The sequence below is a fragment of the Bos grunniens genome, chromosome 12, assembly GCF_055505025.1.
Source record: "Bos grunniens cultivar Pamir isolate PY7600 chromosome 12, Bosgru_T2T1.0, whole genome shotgun sequence".
Taxonomy (NCBI): domain Eukaryota; kingdom Metazoa; phylum Chordata; class Mammalia; order Artiodactyla; family Bovidae; genus Bos; species Bos grunniens.
Window position 1 is genome coordinate 21,767,622 of NC_141176.1, and position 25,664 is coordinate 21,793,285.

At 41.8% G+C, this 25,664-nt stretch overlaps 1 protein-coding gene across 10 annotated transcripts in view; it reads right to left on the reverse strand.

The window, feature by feature from the left end:
* NEK5 (NIMA related kinase 5) overlaps nt 1–24,826 on the reverse strand; it is a 70,505-nt gene extending 45,679 nt beyond the window's left edge. For 7 of the 10 annotated variants that reach the window (XM_086329209.1, XM_086329207.1, XM_086329213.1 and 4 more), the window contains exons 1-8: nt 24,726–24,826; nt 21,758–21,848; nt 20,572–20,710; nt 13,891–13,987; nt 8,137–8,234; nt 2,098–2,181; nt 1,939–2,009; nt 767–853 (exon numbers count right to left, since the gene is read on the reverse strand). In XM_086329209.1, the coding sequence (XP_086185335.1) occupies nt 767–853; nt 1,939–2,009; nt 2,098–2,181; nt 8,137–8,234; nt 13,891–13,987; nt 20,572–20,688 (554 nt within the window). In that variant the 5' untranslated portion in view covers nt 20,689–20,710; nt 21,758–21,848; nt 24,726–24,826. The remainder of the gene's footprint in view (nt 1–766; nt 854–1,938; nt 2,010–2,097; nt 2,182–8,136; nt 8,235–13,890; nt 13,988–20,571; nt 20,711–21,757; nt 21,849–24,725) is intronic. The other 3 variants (XM_086329208.1, XM_086329212.1, XM_086329205.1) reach the window with 1 other exon arrangement.
* Nucleotides 24,827–25,664: the final 838 nt, after the last annotated feature.

Here is a 25,664-nt window from a genome sequence, read left to right on the forward strand (position 1 = left end):
TATATTAACATTAAGGCTGCTTGTGAAGCTAGTGGTAAAGAACCCACCTGCAAATGCAAGAGATGTGGGTTCAATCCCTTCTCCAGGAAGATCCCCTGGAGAAGGGAATGGCAACCCACTCCAGCGTTCTTGCCTGGAGAATTTCATGGACAGAGGAGCCTGGCAGTCTACAGCCCAGGGGGTCACAAAGAGTTGAACATGACTGAGGGACAAACACTTTCACAAACTATATTAATATTACTCCTAAACAGTAGGCTCTAGTACCACAAATGTCAAAGCTTGTTGGTTTTTAAAGCTGGAAGATGCCTTAACAATTACCTGGCCAACACCACCTTTGTTGAAGAAAGGGGAACTGAGACCCACAGAGACTGACTGACTTGGTCGAGTTGCTGACAGAGTCAAGGTTAGGATTTCTGGCTCCTAAACCTGTGCTGGTGACCTGGAAGGTCACCAGACCTTCCGCCTGACCCATCTACAACACTTTCCCGCAATAGGCCCAACAGTGCTTAGAAAGCCTGATAATCGAACACAAAGATGGACATCACAGTGACCTCAACTTTCAATGTTATTCTATCACTTCTATCATCAGATGAAGAGACATATCTCTTTTCTAAATAAATTTGAAAGCTTTAGGAAACACTGAAGTGGTCAGACGCAGTCACAGCGATTCTCATTTCACAGGTGAGGAAAAGGAAATTATGAAGCACCATAAGAAAGAATCCATAAGATTTTACTGAGACTTTCAAACCAAAAGCCAGCAACTCACGTTTTATTGTTGTAGGGTTTATTCTGACAGATCTCTGGGGACAGGTAGTATGGTGTTCCAACGCAAGTTCTAGCAAGTTCCATGGTACTAGCAAAGTTATATTAAACAATAAAATAACATAGTGTATTACTGAAGTAAGAAAAGGCTTAAGACATACACATACATGTAAGAAAAATGTATAAAAAGTAACACAAAATTTGATGTATTCATATATTAAAATAAAGCATTATTATTAAAATATAGTGTATTAATAATGTAGTAATAAAATTAATTGATTTTAAGCTTATAATTCATTTCCCCCAAATCTACACAATAAAAAAAACTTATGGCTTAAAGACTGCACAAAAAGGTACCATTGTTATTTTGCAAACTCTCACATGTAAAAATTTCCCTCATTCCAATGACGAAAGTAATGCAATCTCATGATTTAAAATTTGGAAAACAGAAAAGGGAATAAAGAAGAAAAAAATTACCAAGAATCTTACTACCCTCAAACAACTAGTGCTAAAATTCTGATGTCTTTCCTTCTTGTCTTTTTTCCATGCATATTTTCCACATAGCTGTGATTATAGTGTATTTGAAATACAGAATTCTTGTTTTTAAAATTTTAAATTTAATACAACAAACTTTGTTCTCACATTATCAAAAAGTCTTCAAAATCATAAATGTCAGTGGCTAAACAATATTCAGGTACATGACTGTGCCAAGTTTTATAAAATTTAACTATTTCCCAATTTTTAGGCATTTAAACTATTCCAAATTTCAAATTATTCCCTTAGAACAAATTCTCAGAAATAGAACATTTAAAATCTCTTGGCATTTATTATCAACAAACTGTCTTTTGAAACATTTGCATCAATATACTCTCCTAAGCACGTGTTAATTTTCCTGTTTCACAAAATGCTCACTGACTTTACATACATTTCAGTCACATCTCATTTGATCAGCTTATATCACACTATACAGCATTGCTAACACTTCTGCTATGCCAAGATATGTCTCGCAAATTTTAATCTCAACGTACCATCTGAATACTTTAATATACTTATATAAACAATTATCCAAAATTATTGAGAAACCAAGCTCTTAATACCTTCTTAATTCTTGATACCTAAAAATACGTATTTTGGCTGTTATGAACAGAAGGAAAAATGATTTTTAAAAGTACTTACTTGTTCAAGACCCTTGCAATACCAAAGTCCCCAAGCTTTGCAACCATTCCGTTCTTGCTAAGAAAAATGTTCTGTAAGTGCAGAAAAGGCTATGTTGTTGGAGATATTTCAAGAAAATAAAAGATCTATTCTTCTTGATTCTGTCTCTGAGCCGTTTACCTGTGTTTTTATGTCCCTGTGTAAAACCTTCCTGTCGTGAATATGTTTCAGTCCTAGAGAAATCTGTACAAACCAACTCAGAATCTGTAGAGGGAACATAAAACAAAACTAGTGAGCAGTCTGCTGATCACTGAACTATCTTCAGTGATAGCATGCACAAAGAGAGAAATAATATATTTGTGTGTGGTTACACGAATGAAGTGAACAGATATACCATCATACCATCCTATGTTCTCCTTACAGCTGGAAAAACGGAAGTGTGAAAAGGCAATCCAAACATGTTGGTATGAAAAGGAACACTGCATACAGAAAAAGATAAACAGGGGACTCCCCTGGTAGTCCAGGGGCTAAGACCGCACTCCCAGAATGCAGGGGGCTGAATTTTATTTCTTAGTTATGGTTTATTTCTTAGTTATAATTTTATTTTATCTTAGCTGACCATGAGCCTTTTTATTAAACTGATCTGCTGCTGCTAAGTCGCTTCAAATCAGATCAGATCAGATCAGTCGCTCAGTCGTGTCCGACTCTTTGCGACCCCATGAATCTCAGCACGCCAGGCCTCCCTGTCCAATACCAACTCCCGGAGTTCACTCAGACTCACGTCCATAGAGTCAGTGATGCCATCCAGCCATCTCATCCTCTGTCGTCCCCTTCTCCTCCTGCCCCCAATCCCTCCCAGCATCAGAGTCTTTTCCAATGAGTCAACTCTTCGCATGAGGTGGCCAAAGTATTGGAGTTTCAGCTTTAGCATCATTTCTTCCAAAGAAATCCCAGGGCTGATCTCCTTCAGAATGGACTGGTTGGATCTCCTTGCAGTCCAAGGGACTCTCAAGAGTCTTCTCCAACACCACACTTCAAAAGCATCAATTCTTCGGAGCTCAGCTTTCTTCACAGTCCAACTCTCACATCCATACATGACCACAGGAAAAAAACATAGCTTTGACTAGATGAACCTTTGCTGGCAAAGTAATGTCTGCTTTTGAATATGCTATCGAGGTTGGTCATAACTTTCCTTCCAAGGAGTAAGCGTCTTTTAATTTCATGGCTGCAGTCACCATCTGCAGTGATTTTGGAGCCCAGAAAAATAAAGTCTGACACTGTTTCCACTGTTTCCCTATCTATTTCCCATGAAGTGATGGGACTGGATGCCGTGATCTTCCTTTTCTGAACGTTGAGCTATAAGCCAACTTTTTCACTCTCCACTTTCACTTTCATCAGGAGGCTTTTGAGTTCCTCTTCACTTTCTGCCATAAGGGTAGTGTCTTCTGCATATCTGAGGTTATTGATAATTCTCCCGGCAATCTTGATTCCAGCTTGTGTTTCGTCCAGTCCAGCGTTTCTCATGATGTACTCTGCATAGAAGTTAAATAAGCAGGGTGACAATATACAGCCTTGATGAACTCCTTTTCCTATTTGGAACCAGTCTGTTGTTCCATGTCCAGTTCTAACTGTTGCTTCCTGACCTGCATACAAATTTCTCAAGAGGTAGGTCAGGTGGTCTGGTATTCCCATCTCTTTCAGAATTTTCCACAGTTTATTGTGATCCACACAGTCAAAGGCTTTGGCATAGTCAAGAAAGCAGAAATAGATGTTTTTCTGGAACTCTCTTGCTTTTTCCATGATCCAGCGGATGTTGGCAATTTGATCTCTGGTTCCTCTGCCTTTTCTAAAACCAGCTTGAACATCAGGAAGTTCACGGTTCAAGTCACTTCAGTCATGTCTAACTCTTTGCCACCCCATGGACTGTAGCCCTGCAGGCTCCTCCATGGGCTTCTCAAGGAAAGAATACTAGAGTGAGTCACCATGCCCTTCTCCAGGGGATCTTCCTGACCCAGGGATTGAACCGAGAAGGTAGATTCTTCACCACTGAGCCACTGTAGACAGATTCCCAAGTGGTGCCGTGGTAAAGAATTTGCCTGCCCATTCAGGAGACGCAAGAGATGCAGGTTCGATCCCTGGGTCCGGAAGGTCCCCTGGAGTCGGAAAACACAATTAGGCATACATGCTTGCCTCAGACGCCTACAGAGATTTATTTAAACAATTCTAAACTTTCAATGGTTCCTTGTCCACCAAAACAGAGAGAGGAAAACAATTGAGGGAAAAAACTATATTCCAGATATGAAGATTCACTTGTAATTTTTTTTTTTTTGGCTGTGCTGTGCAGCATGTGGAATCTGAGTGCCCAGGGCATGTGTGTTAAGTCGCTTTAGTCGTGTCCGACTCTTTGCGATCCCATGGACTGGATCCCATGCCAGGATCCTTGTCCTGGGGGATTCTTCAGGCAAAAATACTGGAGTGGGCAACCATTCCTTTCTCCAGGGATCTTCCTAACCCAGGGATCGAATCCTGGTCTCCCACACTGCAGGCAGATTCTTTACTGTCTGAGCCACAAGGGAAGACCTTAGTTCGCCGACCAGGGATCAAACCCTTGTCCCCTGCACTGGAAGTGCAGAGTCTTAACCACTGGACCACCAGGAAACTCTACCAGTTGTAATTTTAGTTCTTTCTCAACAACGGGAAATGTAATTCAAACTTATGTAGAGAAAAGTATTTTTATTAAATGTGGCAAAATAATACCCAGATAAGAAGAAAGGAGGGTTTCTACAACTATAGAATTTAATATATAATGTCAATGAGCATAGGGAGAATGCATGATTAAATGTACAGAGGTTAGGGATATTGATTCTTTAATCATTCATACATTCACGACATTGAACTTTAAATCAAAGAGGAGAGTATCTGGGCTGTTAAATGCTAAAAGAGAACAAAGAAACAAAGGGCTTGAAGAAAGCTGGCGGGCCACTCTTGTGTCCTGCTTGTGGCCGAGGCCTTTCCCTTCAATCACACAGGCCGGGAGTCCAGTTCTTCCCCGCTACAAACATCTGTCTCCTTCATGAATAAAAGTTCCAAGAGGGTATCAAAGGATGCTAAATGTACAGAAGAAAAATGTGTTTGTGCTCAGACAAAATCGGAATTGAGGCCATTACTCTTCACCTTTTCTCTTCTCTCTCTTAATAACCAATGAGACTAAATAGCCAAAAGAGCTAAAAAGAGCTTCTATCCTCCCCAGCAAAGTGGGAAATCTATTTTAAAACAGCATACTCACTGGTAAAAGGAAGAAGAGTGAAGCTATAAATACATCACATTTTAAGTGGCTAAGGAACATTCTCATTCACTTTTTTCTCAGCCATTAAGATCCATCTTAGGGGCATCCTACATGAGATTTTCCAAAAATAAGATACTGTCCTTTCTCAAGCAAAGTTCACTCTCAAACAGAGATTCAATTTAAGTTCAAATTCAAACATGTTCTCAGTTCAGTTCAGTCGCTCAGTCATGTCCAACTCTTTGCAACCCCATGAACTGCAGCACGCCAGGCCTCCCTGTCCAATACCAACTCCTGGAGTTCACTCAAACTCATGTCCATTGAGTCGGTGATGCCATCCAGCCATCTCATCCTCTGTCGTCCCCTTCTCCTCCTGCCCCCAATCCCTCCCAGCATCAGAGTCTTTTCCAATGAGTCAACTCTTCGCATGAGGTGGCCAAAGTATTGGAGTTTCAGCTTCAGCATCAGTCCTTCCAATGAACACCAGGACTGATCTTCTTTAGGATGGACTGGTTGGATCTCCTTGCAGTCCAAGGGACTCTCAAAAGTCTTTTCCAACACCACAGTTTAAAAGCATCAATTCTTCGGAGCTCAGCTTTCTTCACAGTCCAACTCTCACATCCATACATGACCACTGGAAAAACCATAGCCTTGACTAGACAGACCTTTGTTGGCAAAGTAATGTCTCTGCTTTTGAATATGCTATCTAGGTTGGTCATAACTTTCCTTCCAAGGAGTAAACATCTTTTAATTTCATGGCTGCAATCACCATCTGCAGTGATTTTGGAGTCCAAAAAGATAAAGTCTGACACTGTTTCCACTGTTTCCCCATCTATTTGCCATGAAGTGATGGGGCCAGATGCCATGATCTTAGTTTTCAGAATGTTGAGCTTTAAGCCAACTTTTTCACTCTCCTCTTTCACTTTCATCAAGAGGCTTTTTAGTTCCTCTTCACTTTCTGCCATAAGGGTGGTGTCTTCTAAATATCTGAGGTTATTGATATTTCTCCTGGCAATCTTGATTCCAGCTTGTGCTTGCTCCAGCCCAGCGATTCTCATGATGCACTCTGCATAGAAGTTAAATAAACAGGGTGACAATATACAGCCTTGAAGTACTCCTTTTCCTATTTGGAACCAGTCTGTTGTTCCATGTCCAGTTCTAATTGTTGCTTCCTGATCTGCATATAGGTTTCTCAACAGGCAGGTCAGGTGGTCTGGTATTCCCATCTTTTGAAGAATTTTCCACAGTTTATTGTGATCCACAGAGTCAAAGGCTTTGGCATAGTCAAGAAAGCAGAAGTAGATGTTTTTCTGGAACTCTCTGCTTTTTCCATGATCCAGCGGATGTTGGCAATTTGATCTCTGGTTCCTCTGCCTTTTCTAAATCCAGCTTGAACATCTGAAGGTTCACGGTTCATGTATTGCTGAAGCCTGGCTTGGAGAATTTTGAGCATTACTTTAGCGTGTGAGATGAGTGCAATTGTACGGTACTTGGAGCATTCTTTGGTATTGCCTTTCTTTGGGATTGGAATGAAAACTGACCTTTTCCAGTCCTGTGGCCACTGCTGAGTTTTCCAGATTTGCTGGCATATTGAGTGCAGCACTTTCACAGCATCATCTTTCAGGATTTGAAATAGCTAGCTCAACTGGAATTCCATCACCTCCACTAGCTTTGTTCCTAGTGATGCTTCCTAAGGCCCACTTGACTTCACATTCCAGGATGTCTGGCTCTAGGTGAGTGATCACACCATAGTAATTATCTGGGTTGTGAAGATCTTTTTTGTACACTTCTTCTGTGTATTCTTGCCACCTCTTCTTGACATCTTCTGCTTCTGTTAGGTCCATACCATTTCTGTCCTTTATCGAGCCCATCTTTGCATGAAATGTCCCCTTGGTATCTCTAATTTTCTTGAAGAGATCTCTAGTCTTTCCCATTCTGTTGTTTTCCTCTATTTCTTTGCATTGATCGCTGAGGAAGGCTTTCTTATCTCTCCTTGCTATTCTTTGGAACTCTGCATTCAGATGCTTATATCTTTCCTTTTCTCCTTTGCTTTTCCCTTTCTTCTTTTCACAGTTATTTGTAATGCCTCCTCAGACAGTCATTTTGCTTTTTTGCATTTCTTTTCCATGGGGATGGTCTTGATCCCTGTCTCCTGTACAATGTCATTAGGCTAGGTTAATTTCTCATTTAAATGCTTTCTTCTCTGCAGTCACCCTCTGGTTTTTCAGTCTTCTAACTTTACTGAGGCCTTCAATGGCTAAGTTGAAGATCTCTCTTGGTAAATGTCAGACTGCACTCTAAAGTATGTGGGTTATTTTCAAATATCTTTTGATATTGATTTCTAACATGATTCCACAGTGATAACAGACTCTGTATGATTTTAATACCTTTAGACCATGAAATTTCTTCACTCTGTTTTATGTCCCTGGATCTATTCCAGTGGTCTCGCTGTTAATGGTCTATGGTAACTTGAATAGAATTTGTATCCTACTATTGTGTGAAAATTGTATAAATCTTAATTATGTTAAATTGGTTCTTCGTGCTTTTTAGGTCTACCATATTCTTCCACTTTTATGTATATTCATTCTATACATTTTTGAGAGTTTGATACTGAAACTCCCACTAAAAATCTTAATGTATCTGTTTAAAAAAAATAATTGTATTAATAATATATAGAAGGACCATATGTAACTTTGCCCTGTATTTTCCAAGTCTCCTATAAATGTTTTATCATACTTTTCATAATTTAAAAGATAAGAAGAAAAAGAAAAAATAAATGAATATTGACACTGTAAAAAAAAAATACCAAGCCATTATTTTTATAGTTCAAATTTCTCTTCCACCAATCATGCTTCATATAAACACAGTCTATTACTTATGAAATTATAAATTTAATCCCCAATATAAATGAACAGGGAAATTGGAAGAGTTTCTACCTGATCTTCACTAAATAACACTCCCCGTTGTCTTCTGATCCTTTTCATGAGATCCCCGCCATCACAGTACTCCATCACAATAAACAGTCTGTTGTTCTCTGTAAAAAAGGGCATCATTTGATGCTGCATAGGTTTCAAATATTTACTAATTACTTGCCTTTCAAGTTCTAGAAGGTGGAGAATGCAACAGAAAAATGCAGAATATAATAGCTAAAAACTGGCTGTAGAATCAAGATGGACTGGGCTCTAATCCCACTTCGCCACTTAAATTTCTTAGCTCTGTGACTCTGGGCAAGTTATTTTAATTTTTATGGGCTTCATTATCTCATCTGTCAGATGGTGATAATAATGTAGACACTCCTCTTGGGATCACCTCATCTTTGTTTACTTCAACTTTTAAATGAGTTAATCCATGTCACATATTTAGAATAATATCTGCACATAATGAGAGTTCAATAAATGTGAGCAACTATTTTTAATATGTCCCTGCAGGAGACCAGAAATGGGCTGTAACACAACAGCTGTGAATCTTTTTCAACACCACTAAAAGAATGATCAGACCCTTAAATTGAAGTATAAACTTCTATTTATACTGTTGAGTACTGGTGACACTCACTCTTTTTTTAATATTGTATTTATGTATTTGGCTGAGTCAGGTCTTACTGCAGCACTCAGAATTTCACTGTGGCCCATGGGCGCTCTAGTTGGGGCACATAAGCACTCAACCCTAGCAGTTGCGGTGCGCGGGCTTAGTTGCTCCACAGCACGTGGGATCTTGATTCCCCAACCAGGAATCGAACCTACATCCTCTGCATCACAATGTGGATTCTTAACCACTGGACCACCAGGGAAGTCCCAGTCAAATTTCTTTTAACTGACCTCTGCCTGACCTACACACTAGATTGCTGGGCACCATCCATGACTGTTGCTGCTCAAGGTTACCCTGGTGGCAACTAGACTCAACTATGCTCCCTCTGTCCTCACTGATTCTTACCAAGATCATTGCATGCATTCCCAAATCTATCTGAAAAGATCCTGATGCTGGGAAAGATTGAAGGTAGGAGGCGAAGGGGACGACAGAGGATGAGATGGTTGGATGGCATCACCGACTCAATGGATATGAGTTTGAGTGAACTCCGGGAGTTGGTGATGGGACAGGGAATCCTGGTGTGCTGCAGTCCGTGGGGTCGCAAAGAGTCGGACATGACTGAGCGACTGAACTGAACTGAACTGATACTTGTTATTATAATTTTTATATAAAGTGATGAGAGATGAATGGAAAAAGATGTGATTGTTTCCACAAGAACTACATTGAATGCCATGAAGTAAATGTGAGTAGCTTTAAAAAGAAAACGTCATTAAGCTAAATGCTGGGTGGGACAAATGGAAAATAACTGGGAAGCTTTCAAAGGAATGTACACAGAGAGAGTATCTGTGAATTCTTACTCCACTCTAAAGACCAGAAACTGGAAATTATAAATTGCAGATGACGGGCACCTATAAAAGAAAGGATACTCAGAACTCCAGTAAGTGGATTCATAATCAAAGACAAGGCTTTGATCTTACATCAAAAGTCTGGCAAATGATCGTGCATTTACAGATTAAAATAAGTTTGTATGGTTTTCTGCTTCATCAGCTTTTTTCTTTACCAAACAACTATTAGATGGGTTCTTATTAGGTTAAGGACTTCTATTAACTTGCTTGTTTCTCCCACTAGTTTGTTCCCTGAGGAGAGACTCCACACTGGGATCTTTTGCATTCCCTGTACCTGGCACATGGAAGGAGCTTAATAAAGGAATCACACAAAATCAGACTTGCTACCAATTGTTAATCTTTCTAGCATTTTGCTCTGTAGTTATTTGAGTATCCACTAAATGTCAGACTCTTCTTGCCAAATTCTATCATTTGCTACCTCTTTCTTTCAAGTAGCTTAAATCAACTTTAAAGGGGTTATCAGGGACTTCCTGGATGATCCAGTGGTAAAGACTCTGAGCTTTCAATGCAAGGGGCCAGAGTTCAATCCCTGGTCAGGAAACTAGCGCCCAAACGCTGCAACTAAAAGCTCACATACTGCGATGAAGATCAAAGATCCTGCAGGCTACAACTAAGGCCCCATGAGGCCATATCAGTAAAATATATTCTTTAAAAAAAATTTTTAAAAACAAACTACATAATGTACTTATAGTTGTATTTACATTTATTGCCTGTCTAGCGCTAGTGGTAAAGAATCTGCCTGCCAATGCAGGAGACATAAGAGACACGGAGTCAATCCCTGGGTGGGGAAGATCCCCTGGAGGAGGAAGTGGCAACCCACTCCAGTATTCTTGTGGGAGAATCCCACAGACAGAGGAGCCTGGCAGGCTACAGTCCATAAGGTCACAAAGAGTCAGACACGACTGAAGCAACTGAGCACACAGCACCCCTCATTTTACCCCTGGAAATGTGAACACCACAGCTGAAGAGCGGGTAGAACTCTCAGATGACCCTAATGCACACACCCTGTGAACTCTCTCCCCTTGAGTGAGAATGGAACCTGTAAATGTGGGATATCACTCCATCATTATGTCACATTGCATAGCAAAGGGGATTTGCTGATATAATTAAAGTTACTAAGCAGCTGACTTTGAGTTAATAGGAAAAGGAGATTATACACCTGGGCTTGACCTAATCACAAGAGCCACTTAAATCTGGATCTAGAAGTCAGAAACAGAGAGATGCCATGCTGGAGAGGGCCTGTTGCAGGGGCCACGTGACAGGGAGGGAGGCTGGTCTCTAGCAGAAGACGACCACCCCCAGTTAACAGTCTGCAAGAAAGCAGACGTCTCAGTCCTACAAGTGCAGTAAATGAAATCTCGCAACAACCTACATAAGCCTGGGAGAGTACTCTGGGCCTCGGGTGAGGGAGGTTACAGACAGAGTCACCATCTTGATTTCAACTATGTGAGACCCTGTGCAGACAATCCAGCTAAACCAGGCCCAGGCTTCTGGAAGAGCTAGAGAAATTGGGAGGTACCTATTTAAGCCACTAAATTCCTGTTCGCTGGTTATACAGCAACAGAAAAGAGCAGTGCGGGGATGTGGACCCATTTTGCTCACTGATTTACCCCCAAGACCCAGGCTGTGTTCAGCCTATTAGAGGTACTTGATAAATATTTACTGAAGGAATTTTAGTGGAATTAACTGAGCCTGATGGGGACTTCTCTGGTGGTCCAGAGGCTTACGACTCTGTGCTCCCAATGAAGGGGGCCCAGGTTCAATTCCTGGTCAGGGAGCTAGAACCCACATGCTTCAACCAAGAGTTCACATGCCGCAACTAAGACCTAGCACAGCCAGATAAATACATATTTAAGTATTTTTTTTTAACTTAGCCTTAAGAAAATCTTACTGCATTCTCCTTATTTTCCTCATGCTGTTTCAAACTTATAAAAACTTCTACTTTCCATTGACAAACACGTAACGCACTAGAGCCGTGGCTCTTTTGTTTAGAGATGAGCTGTTGGAGGATAAACAAAGGCTTTCCCCATACTCTCTACAGCCAGGTGTTACAAAGACGTCTGAGGCTTTCAGACAAGCTCAGTGTTTCGAGTTCCAACAATCTGCCAGGCAAAGCACAAAGGCATCACAATAGCTCTGGTTTTCCTAAACACAGAGGTGCTCTAGTTATGAAAAGGAAGAGGGGGTCATAAGAAAGTTTAGGTTTACAACATAAACAAAGTCAGTGAAGATTACTGATGCTGTAAAAAATGACCTCTCATTTGATAAGGGTATCCAGCATAAACCAGCCTCAAATGTCCAATTCACATGGTGTAAGGTCAGACTCCACTCTCCTAAATGGTCCAGGCAGCCCCAGTATTCATTCCACTAATGTGCCTGAGCACCTACTACGTGCCAGATGCTGAGGGGCAAGTGGTGAGCAAAAGAGTCCATTCTGTTTCCTGTCTCAAAGGGAGACAAATATTAGACCACTTCCTAATGGACACACTCACGGTACCGAAGTGCTGGCGAGATCCCGCAGAGGGGACTGCAGCTTGGACTGTGCTCTCAGAGAAGGCCTGACAATGAGTGGAGACTTACCAGACGGAGAGAGCCAACAAAAACCCACAGAGTGAGGGAAAGGAAGGCTGTCATCTGGTGTCTTTGTAGGAACCAATGAACAGGAATAGAGGGCACCGTACTCTGCGGCTGCCCCTTAAAGTTACTCGATACAACTCGGCTCCCCGTTCATGTGTACTGCCAACTCCCAAAGACCTCAGGAACGTCCTGAGCAGTCTTTTAGAGGCTGTACCCAGTTTTCATTTGTAAGAAACACAGAAAGCTATTTTGCATGCAGTGGTTTAATTTGTAAGAAACACAGTGCCCAGCAGAGCGCAAATGCTCAAAAAATAGCTTTTAAATTTTGTTGACTGGGGCTTCCCTGAAGCTCCAGTGATTAAGACACTGCGTTTTCACTGCAAGGGTGTGGGTTCAATCCCTGGTCAGGGAACTAAGGCCCCACATGCCACAATGAAGCCCAAAACAAACTTACTGATTTTTATGAACACACCCCTGATGGTGCTTGAAGATACTAGGTAATATTCCTGCTCCATGAACTACTTCCAACCTCTGAATTCAAGTACACACTGCCCCACCCCTTACCCCACCCCGTGCTGGGTGCTGGCCGAACTGTGGGCTTATACAGCCCCGACGCAGCCTCGAAACACCTGACATGCTGCCTGTGTGTTTATGGTCTGTCTCTTCCCACTACAATGTAAGAGTCACAAAGGACAGGAATTTTTGTTTGTTTTCTTTATTCACGGATGTATTCCTGGTACCTAGAAAAATGCATACAGTAAGCACTCAGTAAATTTTTGTTAAGTGAATGAATGGTCTCTGACCATTGCTTTCTTTGTTTTTTTTTTAACCTCTGGAGTCGAATAATGGATGAAGGCAGAAGAAATGTGCTCAGGTGCACTGAGAGGAAGGCTTGCTTCCTTCAAGTTCCCCCTCTATTCCGGCCAGCAGCTTGGCTGCCTCTCTGAAAGAGGACTGCACTGCCCCATTTACTGGCCCTGGGCACACAAGGACTCTCAGAGTCAGCGCAGCCTCTGCCAGCACCACCCCGTTCTCAGGGTTGGCTGAGCGTCTGCTTTACACCCAGAATTTGAGCATATGGGGGAGGTAAGAAACATGCCACATGCTAGCAGGGCTCTGAGAGGGAGGACGCGGCGGGCTCTGTGTCCTGCCCTTTTGTTCAGAACAGCCTGCTTCCTATCTGAGCTGCTCCTTCAGCCGGGGCCCCAGCTTTAAATTCCCCATCAGGGAATTCCCTGGCGAGACCAGTGGTTAGAACTTGGTGCTTTCACTGAGGTGTCCCATAAGCTACATGGTATGGACAAAAAAAGTTCTTAATTTTTTAATTAAAACATAAAAAAGACCCCCCTCAACCACAGCCAACATGTAACATGAGTGAGACACAGATGGTATTCTTGTAGGCCTCTGGAAGTTCTTACTGGAGCAAAGCTAAGACAACCATTATTAACTATTTGAGGGAGTAAAAATTAAAGACAGGTGGGAAAACTTAAGGAAATTTAGGAAAATTGTCTACAAAAACTCAGCAGAGTATAAATCAAGATGATGAAAAATAAATTTAAGTAAATGGGACAATGAATCCAGTCACAGAAATTAATTTATACACAGTTCTCAGGATCCTATCTTATATGGATATCTACATGCCGACACCTGATTAAAATACTTTAAGAATATAAGAAGTCAAACCTTGAAATGAATTGAAGAAGGTTACAATGTTGGGATGTTTCATCTTTGCCAGAAGAATGACTTCTTTCTTGGAAGCTTCTTTTTCTTGGATGGGCATCTAAATTATATTAAGAGACAAAGTAGTCTATAAAGATAATTGCTTTCATGAATAGGCTTTCTGCTCACCGTCATCGAAAATTCTCCAGGATTTCACTGACTTTAATGGCATTTCTGAAACTGATCTCTCAATGGCAGGAAATGACCTTTCTAGAATTAAGAGTGTCCTGTATCTGGTCAACGGTTTGCCAATGACAATCAGTAACAAGAAAATAATTCTGGTAAAGTTCTGCTGTGTTACAAGCTCACTTGAATTGGTGTACTGTGTCAATTATTTAGTCATCTCAAGGAAAGTTATTTTAATATTTATCTTTCAGCAGCAAAAGAATTGGTTTAAAAAAAATGCAATGTTCCAGCAGCAATCACAGCTGAGAAGAAACAAATGAAATCTAAAAAAATTAAATGTCACACATTACATAAATCAGACCAGTAAAGTTCTATTAAGATTACTACATTTTTCGTTTTCAAATAAAATTTGTCTCTTGTGACTTCATTTTAGATTTGATATATTTCCTTTTCTTTATTAAAAAACTAATTAATTTGCTTTTATTGTTACCTTTCCTTCCAGTTTTACTGATATAATGACATATAGCACTGTATACTTTTAAGGTATATCGCATAATGATTTGACTTACACACACCATGAAATAATTAGAACAATAAGTTTAGCAAACATCCATCATCGCATATACATACGAAATTAAAGAAATAGAAAAACGACTTTTTTTTACCTTGTGACGATAGTGCAGGATTTACTCTCTTAACAACTTTCATTTATAACAAACAGCAGTGTTAATTATATTTACCATGCCGTACATTACATCTGTAGTTCTTATTTATCTTATAACTGGAAGTTTGTACCTGCTGACCACCTTCATCCAATTCTCCCTCCCCATACCACAATTTTGATCTAATTGACCTAAAACACTATGTCAGTTTTCATCACATAACATAGTGATTTAAAATTTCTATGCATTTGAAAGTGATCTTCATTAGTTACCATCTGTCACTATATGAAGATATTGCATAGTTACGATGTTCCCCATGCTGGACATTTCATACACGTAACTCCTTTATTTTGCAGCTGGAGGTTTGCACCTCTTAATCTCCCTCACCTATTTCTCTCCTGCCCTCACTCCCTGATGTATATTCTTATTCTATTAATCATCTATGGGCAATATTTTTCAAATGTTTTGGTGCCAGTGCCAGTGGCCACATCTCATTTCTATCTTTTCTTCCTCATTCTTGATGCCTCATCATTTCTACACTGACTTCTGGTCCGGCTGTCCCACCTTCCGAGTCACTGGTCCTCTCTACTGTTCCGTCTGTAACGACCTTCAACATTTGGCTCACACATAATGTCGAGCTCCCCGATTTCTCATCCTCATTTAGATTTAACAATTTTTTTAAAAAAATTAACATTCTCAATCCAAGCTTTACTGTCTCCTAGTTATGTATCCCGGAGAGGGCAGTGGCACCCCACTCCAGAACTCTTGCCTGGAAAATCCCACGGACGGAGGAGCCTGGTGGCCTGCAGTCCATGGGGTTGCTAAGAGTCCAGAACGACTGAGAGACTTCACTTTCACTTTTCACTTTCATGCATTGGAGAAGGAAATGGCAACCCACTCCTGTATTCTTGCTTGGAGAATCCCAGGTACAGAGGAGCCTGGTGGGCTGCCGTCTGTGGGGTCGCACAGAGTCAGACACGACTGAAGCGACTTAGCAGCAGCAGCGGCAGCTATGTATCCTTCAGTAAATTACTTAAGTCTTCTGAGCTTCGGTATCTTTCTCCCCAATTTAAATTGCATAATTAGTACATATGAATTTCAAAATAAAAATAACTGAATTATGCCTATTGGATGAACAGATTTAGCTACTTAACTACGTTAATTTATAACTACTATTTTTTCAAAAGAATATTATAAACAAAATTGAAAGGAAAAGATAGGCATAGAACTGCACTTTTATAGTTAGGTAAAAATATTGGCAATATGTATGACAGATTTTTGTATTTATAACATTTAAGGAGTTCTGGCAAATAAAAAAAAAAGCAACTATGTATGCCAATAGAAATATGGGAAAATACATGACTAGACAACTCTCAAAAAAATAAAAGTTAAAAATGGCTCAGAAATAGAAAGATTCAACCTCACTCAGTAATCAGAAGAAAAAAGACTAAAACAAAATTTAATATAATGTTTCATCTGTGAAATTGGTGAAGACAAAAGCATGTTAATACCCATAGTTAACCAGAAAGCAGAAAATGGCACTCATATATTTCTTGGGTAAATGTTTATATAAGATGATAAAAATCTTTCCAGGAAAACAACTTTTTAATGTCTAAAAGAGACTTTAAAATGCTCCTATCTTTAACTTATTAATGCTTCTAGAAATTTATCCAAAGAAAATAATCAGAAACGTATGTGCCCAAGTGTTCTCATACAAAAGCCTTCATTACAGTGCTTTACTATTAGGTTTTTTATTACTAGTTTTCAATTAACAATATATACTTATGGTTTGAAAAAACATTTTAAGTCAGATAGAAGTGAATAAGATGAAAGTTAAAACTTCCCTCTCTCCTTCATATTGATTCCTTAAAAGTAATTGCTGTAAATTGTTAGACCTTTTTATTTAATGTACATGTAGATAAACATGAATACACAGTTTGCTTAAGAAAAGTAACTTCTTCTATATATTAAATGCTATTTAATCATAGCAAAAAAATCAAGCAATATAATTATCTGAAAATAGAAAAAGAGTTAGATAAATTATGGTACAATATTTTGAACCTAATGTCACACTATGCAGTCATCAACAATCCAGGGAAGAACAGTGTTACAGCAGAAAGAGCAGGGGAAGGGTTAGAAGGGTCTCAAGGAAACGGCAACCCACTCCAGTATCCATGCCTGGAAAATCCCATGGTGGGCTACAATCCATGGGGTCGCCAAGAGTCGGACACGACTGAGCGACGTGTGTGTGTGTGTGTGTGTGTGTGTGTGTGTGTGTGTGCTGGTCAGTAAGCAAATCACTTAGCCTCATTGAGCCCCACCCCTTTCACCTGAACAATGAGGACAGTGAGATCCACCTTTTAGGGTTGTTGTGAGGATTAAATAGATTCGTATAAGTGAAACACCTGCGATAACATGGCTTGCGCTAGGTGTCCACTACTACTGTACACATTTGATGTTACTGCGTGAGAACATTTTATTACATGAAAACATTGAAATGAGAAAATGTTTACAATATACTAAGGGTAAAAGGTGATATAAAAGAGTGTATCCAACATGACATCAATCATTCTAATATAGTCTAGTAACTTATAAGGTACGTTTATGCATTAAAAGTAGCCTAGAGAGAAGTTCACCATAATGTTAACAGTGATAAAGACAGTGGTTGTGATTTTTTATTTTCCTCTAAATAGTCTTATTTTTCCCTACAGTTTTTTCAAAATTTCTTCAATGAATATTTTAATATTCACAATAAAAAGGATACATTTTTGAAGGCAAGATATAAAAGAATATGCTTGATAATGGTAGGATGATAAGAGAAAATGAGTTCGTTTCATGGAGAGGTGCTGGAGAGCTGAGAAGACATGTAAATTTTTCTAGATAAGAATGAAAAACTATAATAGGGTAGAAAGGAAGAAGTAAGAAATATTAATTCTGTGACACAGATGTTGCCAGGCAAATTTGATAACACAAAGAGATACAGGAAAACAATGATAACAACAGCCTCCCTCATATAAATTCTACTTATTTACAGCATGGAGACTAGGGTCTTCATGAGTGAAAAAATTCAGTGCTCTATTAGAAATATATAAAGTCAGTTTGTTTAATTATATATATTAAAGAATGAGAGAGATGTTAAAAACGCATTAATATATATTTCTATAGAGGATTCACCTCCCACATGGCTTTTTCTTTACTTAGAATTTAAATGGTTTTATAATTTTTAACACTGGTGCTTTTGACACCAAAGAATTGATGCTTTTCAACTGTGGTGTTGGAGAAGATTCTTGAGAGTCCCTTGCACTGCAAGGAGATCCAAACAGTCAATCTTAAAGGAAATCAGTCCTGAATATTCCTTGGAAGGACTGACGCTGACACTGAAACTCCAATACTCTGGCCACCTGATGTAAAGAGCCGACTCATTTGAAAAGACCCTGATGCTGGGAAAGATTGAAGGCGGGAGGAGAAGGGGACAACAGAGGATGAGATGGTTGGATGGCATCACTGTCCATGAGGTCACAAAGAGTCGGACTCGACTGAGCAACTGAACTGAACTGATAATTTCTAAGACGCTTGCTCCTTGGAAGAAAAACTATGACAAATCTAGACAGCATATTAAAAAGCAGCGATTTTGCTGACAAAAGAATGTATAGTCAAAGCTATGGTTTTTTTCAGTAGTCATGTATGGATGTGAGAGTTGGACCATACAGAAGGCTGAGGGTCAAAGAATTGATGCTTTCGAACTGTAGTGCTGGAAAAGACTCTTGAGAGTCCCTTGGACTGCAAGGAGATCAAATTAGTCAATCCTAAAAGAAAAAACCCTGAATATTCATTGGAAGGACTGATGCTAAACCTGAAGCTCCAATACTTTGGCCACCTGAAAAGCCAACTCATTGGAAAAGATCCACTGAAGGCAAGAAGAGAAGGGGGCAACAGAGGATGAGATGGTTGGATGGCATCATCGACTTACTGAACATGAGTTTGAGCAAACTCCAGGATATAGTGAAGGACAGGGAAGCCTGGCGTGCTGCAGTTCATTGGGTCGCAAAGAGTCAGACACAACTGAGCAACTGAACAGCAACGACAAAGTATGTACCAGCTTAACAACAGAGCTAGAAGGCCTGCAAGTGTCTATGCATTGAATTATCAACCCAATAAGGATTTACTGAACCGCTGCTGGTGCGAAGCATTCTTAGCTGCTGTTTGGAATATCAAGATGAAAAAGACATGGATTCTGCCTACAAAGAGCATAATGTTTGGAGGAGAAGGTACAAAATAAACAGCTAAAGCACAGCAAAGTAGAACACATTCAGTATCATAACAGCATTATGAATAAAATCTATGGAGTTGACAAAGATTACTTAGAGTGGGAAAGTCCTGGAAACTCTCCTAGGGCTCAGCCCTGAACAAGTCAAGTCTTGTTGGGCGGGCAAAAACCTTCTTGGAAGAAAGAGCCCCTTGGACAAGCACAGAGGCTGGAGTGGGAGGGATCTGTATGTAGGAAAAAAGAAGAGGATGTGAAGAGGAGGTTGAAATGGAATTTGTGAACAAATCAGAGGACTGTCAAAACTAATCTGCAGAGTGAATTGATACAAAAGCACAAGGCAAAAATTACTCATAACCCCACATTCCACCTAGATAAAACTATCTAGTATGTTTCTTATACCTATGGGAATATATCTGTGGGAATATACATACCTATATACAGAGAGAATGCATATATTTTTACAAAAATTGCATCATTCTACACATGTTGTTCAGTCGCCCAGTCATGTCCGACTCTTTGTGACCCCATGGACTGCAGCACACTAGGCCTCCCTGTCCCTCACCATCTCCCAAAGTTTGCCCAAGTTCACGTCCATTGCATCGGTGATGCCATCCATTCATCTCGTCCTCTGATACCCTCTTCTCCTTCTACCCTCTATCTTTCCCAGCATCAGGGAGAGAATGAAGGCAGACGCCCTCTTTTCCAGTGATCCACTGTTCACATCAGGTGGCCATTCTACACATACTATTTTCTTAATTAGCAAAAGTTTCTAGGGAATTTAGCCAAAATAATTCCTCTTAAATTAAATATATTTAATTATTCTCCAAAAATACCAGATTAATAATAATATATGGTTTCCTTCCATTCCTTCAATGCATTTCATAAATATTTTTGAGCAATATTCTTGAGCAATATTATGTGCCGGCATGGTTCTGCATGCTGGAGGAGACAGATAAGAAATAAATGAACAGAGTAATCCCAGATCATTGTAAATGCTACTGAGAAAATAAACCAGGCTGCTGTAATAAGGAGTGATTAAAGTCAGGGAGTTGTCTTAGATAGGATGTTTGGGGAAGGTCTCCTTGTGGAGGTGACCTATATTAGGAGTGACAGAGGAGATGCGCCACCCTTATGCAAAATAGAGAAGTCAGAGCGAGGGAGGTGGGGCCTCCCATGCCATAGGATATTAAAAGATGTTATCACTGTAAGGAGTACCATAGTAGACAGGGTGATAACATTGTTTTTTCTTTTCTTTTGAAAAAAAAAAAAAACATTTCAAACTCCCCTTTTGGTCCAGTGGTTAAGACTCCCTGCTTACACTGCAGGAGGCATGGGTTCAATTCCCGGTGGGGGAAATTATCCATCATGATCCCTCATGATGACAGTTGCAGCCAAAAAATAAAATTTTAAAATAAAAACAAGATCACTGGTTGCTGTCTGGACAATGGATTTAGAAGACTGAACAAACAAAAGTCAATTCACTCATACTTGTTAAAAAAAGAAAAAGATGTGTTTCCTTGACAAATTGGATTAAAAGCCAGCTGAATATAGCACTGAAAATGAACAGGAATTGCAACTTCTTAACTTTACCTTTTCAAAATTGATCTCTTTTATAACACAGTGCTCGCTATCCGATTTCCTTTGGGCCAAGTATGCTTTCCCAAAGGCACCTTCGCCAATGGCTTTAATCATGTCATATTGATCCATGGTCTCCAATACATGGAGTTACCTAAAATGAGAGCAATGGAGCTTTATTGAACATAAAGTCAGAAAATTGACCACTACAATGTAACAAAACTTGTTTTGCTAAAACTTTGATTCTAATTTTGCCAAGACTAACTCATCTAACTTTCCTTGTGGCTACAGGTAAAACGACCAAAGTGAGACGGAGCCTCTTAGCAGGCCCGGAGGTCAGACTTGGGCTACAGCTCTCCTTTGATACAACCTAGTGTGGTGATCTTGGGCAAGTTACTTAACTTCATAAAACCTCACTTTCCTAATTTCTAAAATGGAAATAACAATTCCTGTTTTTCAAGTTTATTCTGAGAAAGAAAACATAATATCCTGATCTTGGCACCTCTAGGAAGCACAGAGCTTCTGCTTGTGTGGTTTTACAGTTGCCTTTCTCAAAGGGGCAATGGCACCCCACTCCAGTACTCTTGTCTGGAAAATCCTATGGATGGAGGAGCCTGGTAGGCTGCAGTCCTTGGGGTCGCTAAGAGTCAGATATGACTGAGCGACTTCACTTTCACTTTTCACTTTCATGCATTGGAGAAGGAAATGGCAACCCACTCCAGTGTTCTTGCCTGGAGAATCCCAGGGACGGTGGAGCCTGGTGGGCTACCATCTATGGGGTCGCACAGAGTCGGACACGACTGAAGCGACTTAGCAGCAGCAGCAGCAGTTCTCAAAGGGGAAGCACTGTCCCCTACGGGACATTTTGGAAACTTCCAGAGTTTTTCCTGTTCCCAGAGATGGGAGAGGCAGATACTACCTCATTTTGAAGCCATTGGCTTCCCTGGTGGCTTAGACAGTAAAGAACCCGCCTGCAATGCAGGAGACCTGGGTTTGATCCCTGGGTTGGGAAGAGCCCCTGGAGAAGGGAAAGGCTACCCACTCCAGAATTCTGGCCTGGAGAATTCCATGGACAGAGGAGCCTGGCGAGCTACAGTCCATGGGGTCGCAAAGAGTCAGACCCAACTGAATGGCTAAGCAAAGCACAGCAAGGTCTGAGATAGGACTTCCCAGGTGGCTCAGTGATAAAGAATCCACCTACCAATGCAGGAGACACAGAAGATGTGGGTTCAATTCCTGGGTCGGGAGGATCCCCTGGAGTAGGAAATGGCAACACATTCCAGTAATCTTGCCTGGAAAATTCCAGGGACAGAGGAGGATATCGGGATACAGTCCACAGGGTCGCAAAGAGTCGGACACGACTGAGCACACACACACAAGGTCTGAGATACAAAGATTCTGTGATGCAAAGATTCTGTGATGCAAGGGATGGCCCTGCATAGTAAAGGATTATCCAGCAGCCTCACCACTTTAGAACGTCTCCGAACACATTCGTGTGCGTGGAAAAATCGGTTTATAATTGTCTGTGGCTACTACCAAACTATTTTACATCTAAATGCAAAATACGTTTAGTGCAATTTTAATTAATACTGAATTTTCAGGGAATGCAACTACGTGTCAATTGAGGCTTGATTGGACCTTGTTTTGCTCAGATATTTACCAAGAACTGTTCATCTTTTTGGAAAAATCATTCCTCCATTGGCCAGACTGCTCCTGGGAGCAGAGATCTAAAAGTTTGGGCTGTCCTTGTCAGGTGACTCCCTGCTACTTCACTACTTCTAGTGTAGTAGTACCAAGCAGTGACAGACTGAAATATAGACTTGATAATAAAGACAGGCACTATGGCATTTAGATTAATCTGATAAGATTCAGGATGGCAAGAGGACCCAAAAGCCCCATCCACGCCTGCTGGGTCAGTTATCTTCAGTTTTTAATATAAGGCCTGAAATTCCTTTTGCACTTAAGCTCCTTTGGTTTGGGTTTGTCATCCTCAGCCCAGGATCCTGGCTTCTTGAGAGGGGAAGGTGAATTCCCCCTGGGTAGTAAGTGGGGTGATCCCTTCTCCTCTACTAATCTCTTGGGAAACACTGTGATTATAACACAGACACACCCTCAATAGCCCGTGGGCAAAAAGATGGGCCAGTGATTCCCTTACAGTTTCTTTTCTTTTTTAAAAAATTTTATTTATTGTGGCTGTGCTGGGTCTTTGGTGCTGTGTGGGCTTTTCCCTAGTTGCAGAGAGCAGTGGCCACTCTACAGGGGCAGTGCACAAGCCTCTCATTACAGTGGCCTCTCTCATTGCAGAGCACAGGCTCCAGGGCATCTGAGCTTCAGTACTTGCAGTTCCCGGGGCTCTAGAGCACAGGCTCAGAGGTTCTGACTGATGGGTTTTGACTGCTCCCCAGCATGTGGGATCCTCCAGGGCCAAGGAGGTGAAATCGTTTACCTCCAATTAAGACTCAAACCCATGTGGCTGGGACTCAAACCCAGCCAAAACCCACAGTACCTGGTTTCAGGACCTAATGTAGCTCAGGTTCTTGATGCCTTATTGCTGAAAGAATTTAGTGAGAGACAAAGTAATAGGTAAGAAGTGGATTTATTCAGATTCAGAGAGAAGCACACTCCACAGAGCGTGGGCCATCACAGAGGACAAATGTGGCTGTGAAGTCTGGCATGGTTAGTTTTTACAGGTTGGGTAATTTCATATGCTAATAAGTGGGAGGATTATTCCAACTATTTTGGGGAAGGGGCAGAGATTTCCAGGATTGGGGCCATCACCCACTCCTTGGTCTTTTGACAGTGCCTTGGAACTGTCATGGCACCTCTGGGTGTATCATTTCACTTGCTGATTGAGGATCAAGGTCTAGTCTTGTCTGCCATCTTGGTTCCATTCGATTCTAAATGGTTTATGTTGTATCCTTGGGCTATGTCATTCTTTCAAAAGTTGTGCCCTGCTCCTTTCTCTCCTGTTTCAGACGGACCAATCCCTCTCCTGCGTTGGCAGGCCACTGAGCCACAGGGGAGCCCCATAGGGTTGTTTCTGAACTGTCTTTGGCAGGTCCTGGAGGCCCAGGACTTGGCTCTGATCACCTCCCACCTCTCTGAAAGCTGCCTGGTCTGTCACCCCTCTGCCAGCCTCCAGCCTTGGGGGCTTTGGGTGAACTGTTCCTTTTTCCCATTAGACTATGGTAGCCACTACTTAGGAGAAGGCAATGGCAACCCACTCCAGTACTCTTGCCTGGAGAATCCCATGGATGGAGGAGCCTGGTAGGCTGTGGTCCATGGGTCCGGAAGAGTCTGACACGACTGAGCGACTTTGCTTTCACTTTTCACTTTCGGGCACTGGAGAAGGAAATGGCAACCCACTCCAGTGTTCTTGCCTGGAGAATCCCAGGGACGGTGGAGCCTGGTGGGCTGCCGTCTATGGGGTCGCACAGAGTCCGACACGACTGAAGCGACTTAGCAGCAGCAGCAGCAGCCACTACTTTCTTTGTGTCTCAGGAGGCAAAGATTCTGCCCGCAATGCCAGAAACCTGGGTTGATCCCTGATTGGGAAGATCCCCTGGAGAAGGGAATGGCAAGGAGCCTGGAGAGTTATAGTCCGTGGGGACTCACACACACACACACACACACACACACGACTACAGTTAGGGCATCATGCTGATTTTCAAAAACTGAGTGAGCAGACAGGTTATGTTTCTGAGTAATCTGTGTCAGTGTAGGAAGAGGGGACGATTAGGGGTATAGAGTGGGAGCCAGCTCCGCAGCCAGGGGACGCTGGGGACACCTGAGGGCCCAGTGTTGAGGGAGGCGAACGCGGAATGGGAACTTAAAGCCACCAGCGTGGGAACTGAGCGACCGAGAGGCGCCCGCCCAGGAGGCACCAGCGGGTGGAAACCCGTAAGTTTCGGGGTGATGGGAAAATCTCGCTCCGTTAGGAACACTCCGGGTGGCGGCGGGCTGGAGGGCTGCAGACCTCCGAGGAGCCAGGAGCCAGGAGCCAGGAGCCCGGAGCGCCGCGCGTTGCCATGGAGACCGACGCGGCTCGGGACCGAGGCAGCTTCCCCAAAGAGCGCGCCTTCCCAGGCGGGGGCTCCACCCTTCCCCGGGCTCCCGGAGCCCTGGGGGGCAGCTCCGGGTCCAGACTGAGGGCGCCGCCTGTTGCTTACCTGCTTCGCGGAGCGAGATAAGCGTCCTGCGTGGAGCAGGGCTCCCCGGGCCGAGGCGCCTCCGGGCGGGCTGCAGGGGCGGAGCTGCGCGCGGGACGGGCGGGGCGCGGGGCGGGAGCGCCTACAAGGTCCACCCGGAAGAGGGCTGGGGGCCGGGGAATTTGCTCGGTTGCTTTAGGTCCGGACTCCTCTGCAAATACTCCGCAAGCATTCGGCTCCCGCTCGCTGAAGGTGTACCAGATGCTTTGCATATATTATCTCTATACTTTGCAATAACCGAGCAAGGAAGGTAGTTTTACAATTGAATTTTCCCCAGTTTTAGAATTGAGCGGGATTTGGAAAACTCAGCAGTGGCCACAGGACTGGAAAAGGTCAGTTTTCATTCCAATCCCAAAGAAAGGCAATGCCAAAGAATGCTCCAAGTACCGCACAATTGCACTCATCTCACACGCTAGCTAAGTAATGCTCAAAATTCTCCAAGTGAAGCTTCAATAGTATGTGAACCAAGAACTTCCAGATGTTCAAGGTGGATTTAGAAAAGCAGAGGAACCAGAGATCAAACTGCCAACATCCATTGGATCATTGAAAAAGCAAGAGAATTCCAGAAAAACATCTACTTATGCTTCACTGACTATGCTAAAGCCTTTGACTGTGTGAGTCACAGCAAACTGTGGGAAATTCTGAAAGAGATGGGAATACCAGACCACCTGACCTGCCTCCTGAGAATCTGTATGCAGGTCAGGAAGCAACAGTTAGAACTCGACATGGAACAACAGACTGATTCCAAATCAGGAAAGGAGTACGTCAAGCCTGTATATTGCCACCCTACTTATTTAACTCATATGCAGAGTACATCATGCAAAATGCTGGGCTGGATGAAGCACAAGCTGGAATCAAGATTGCCGGAAGAATTATCAATAACTTCATATATGCAGATGA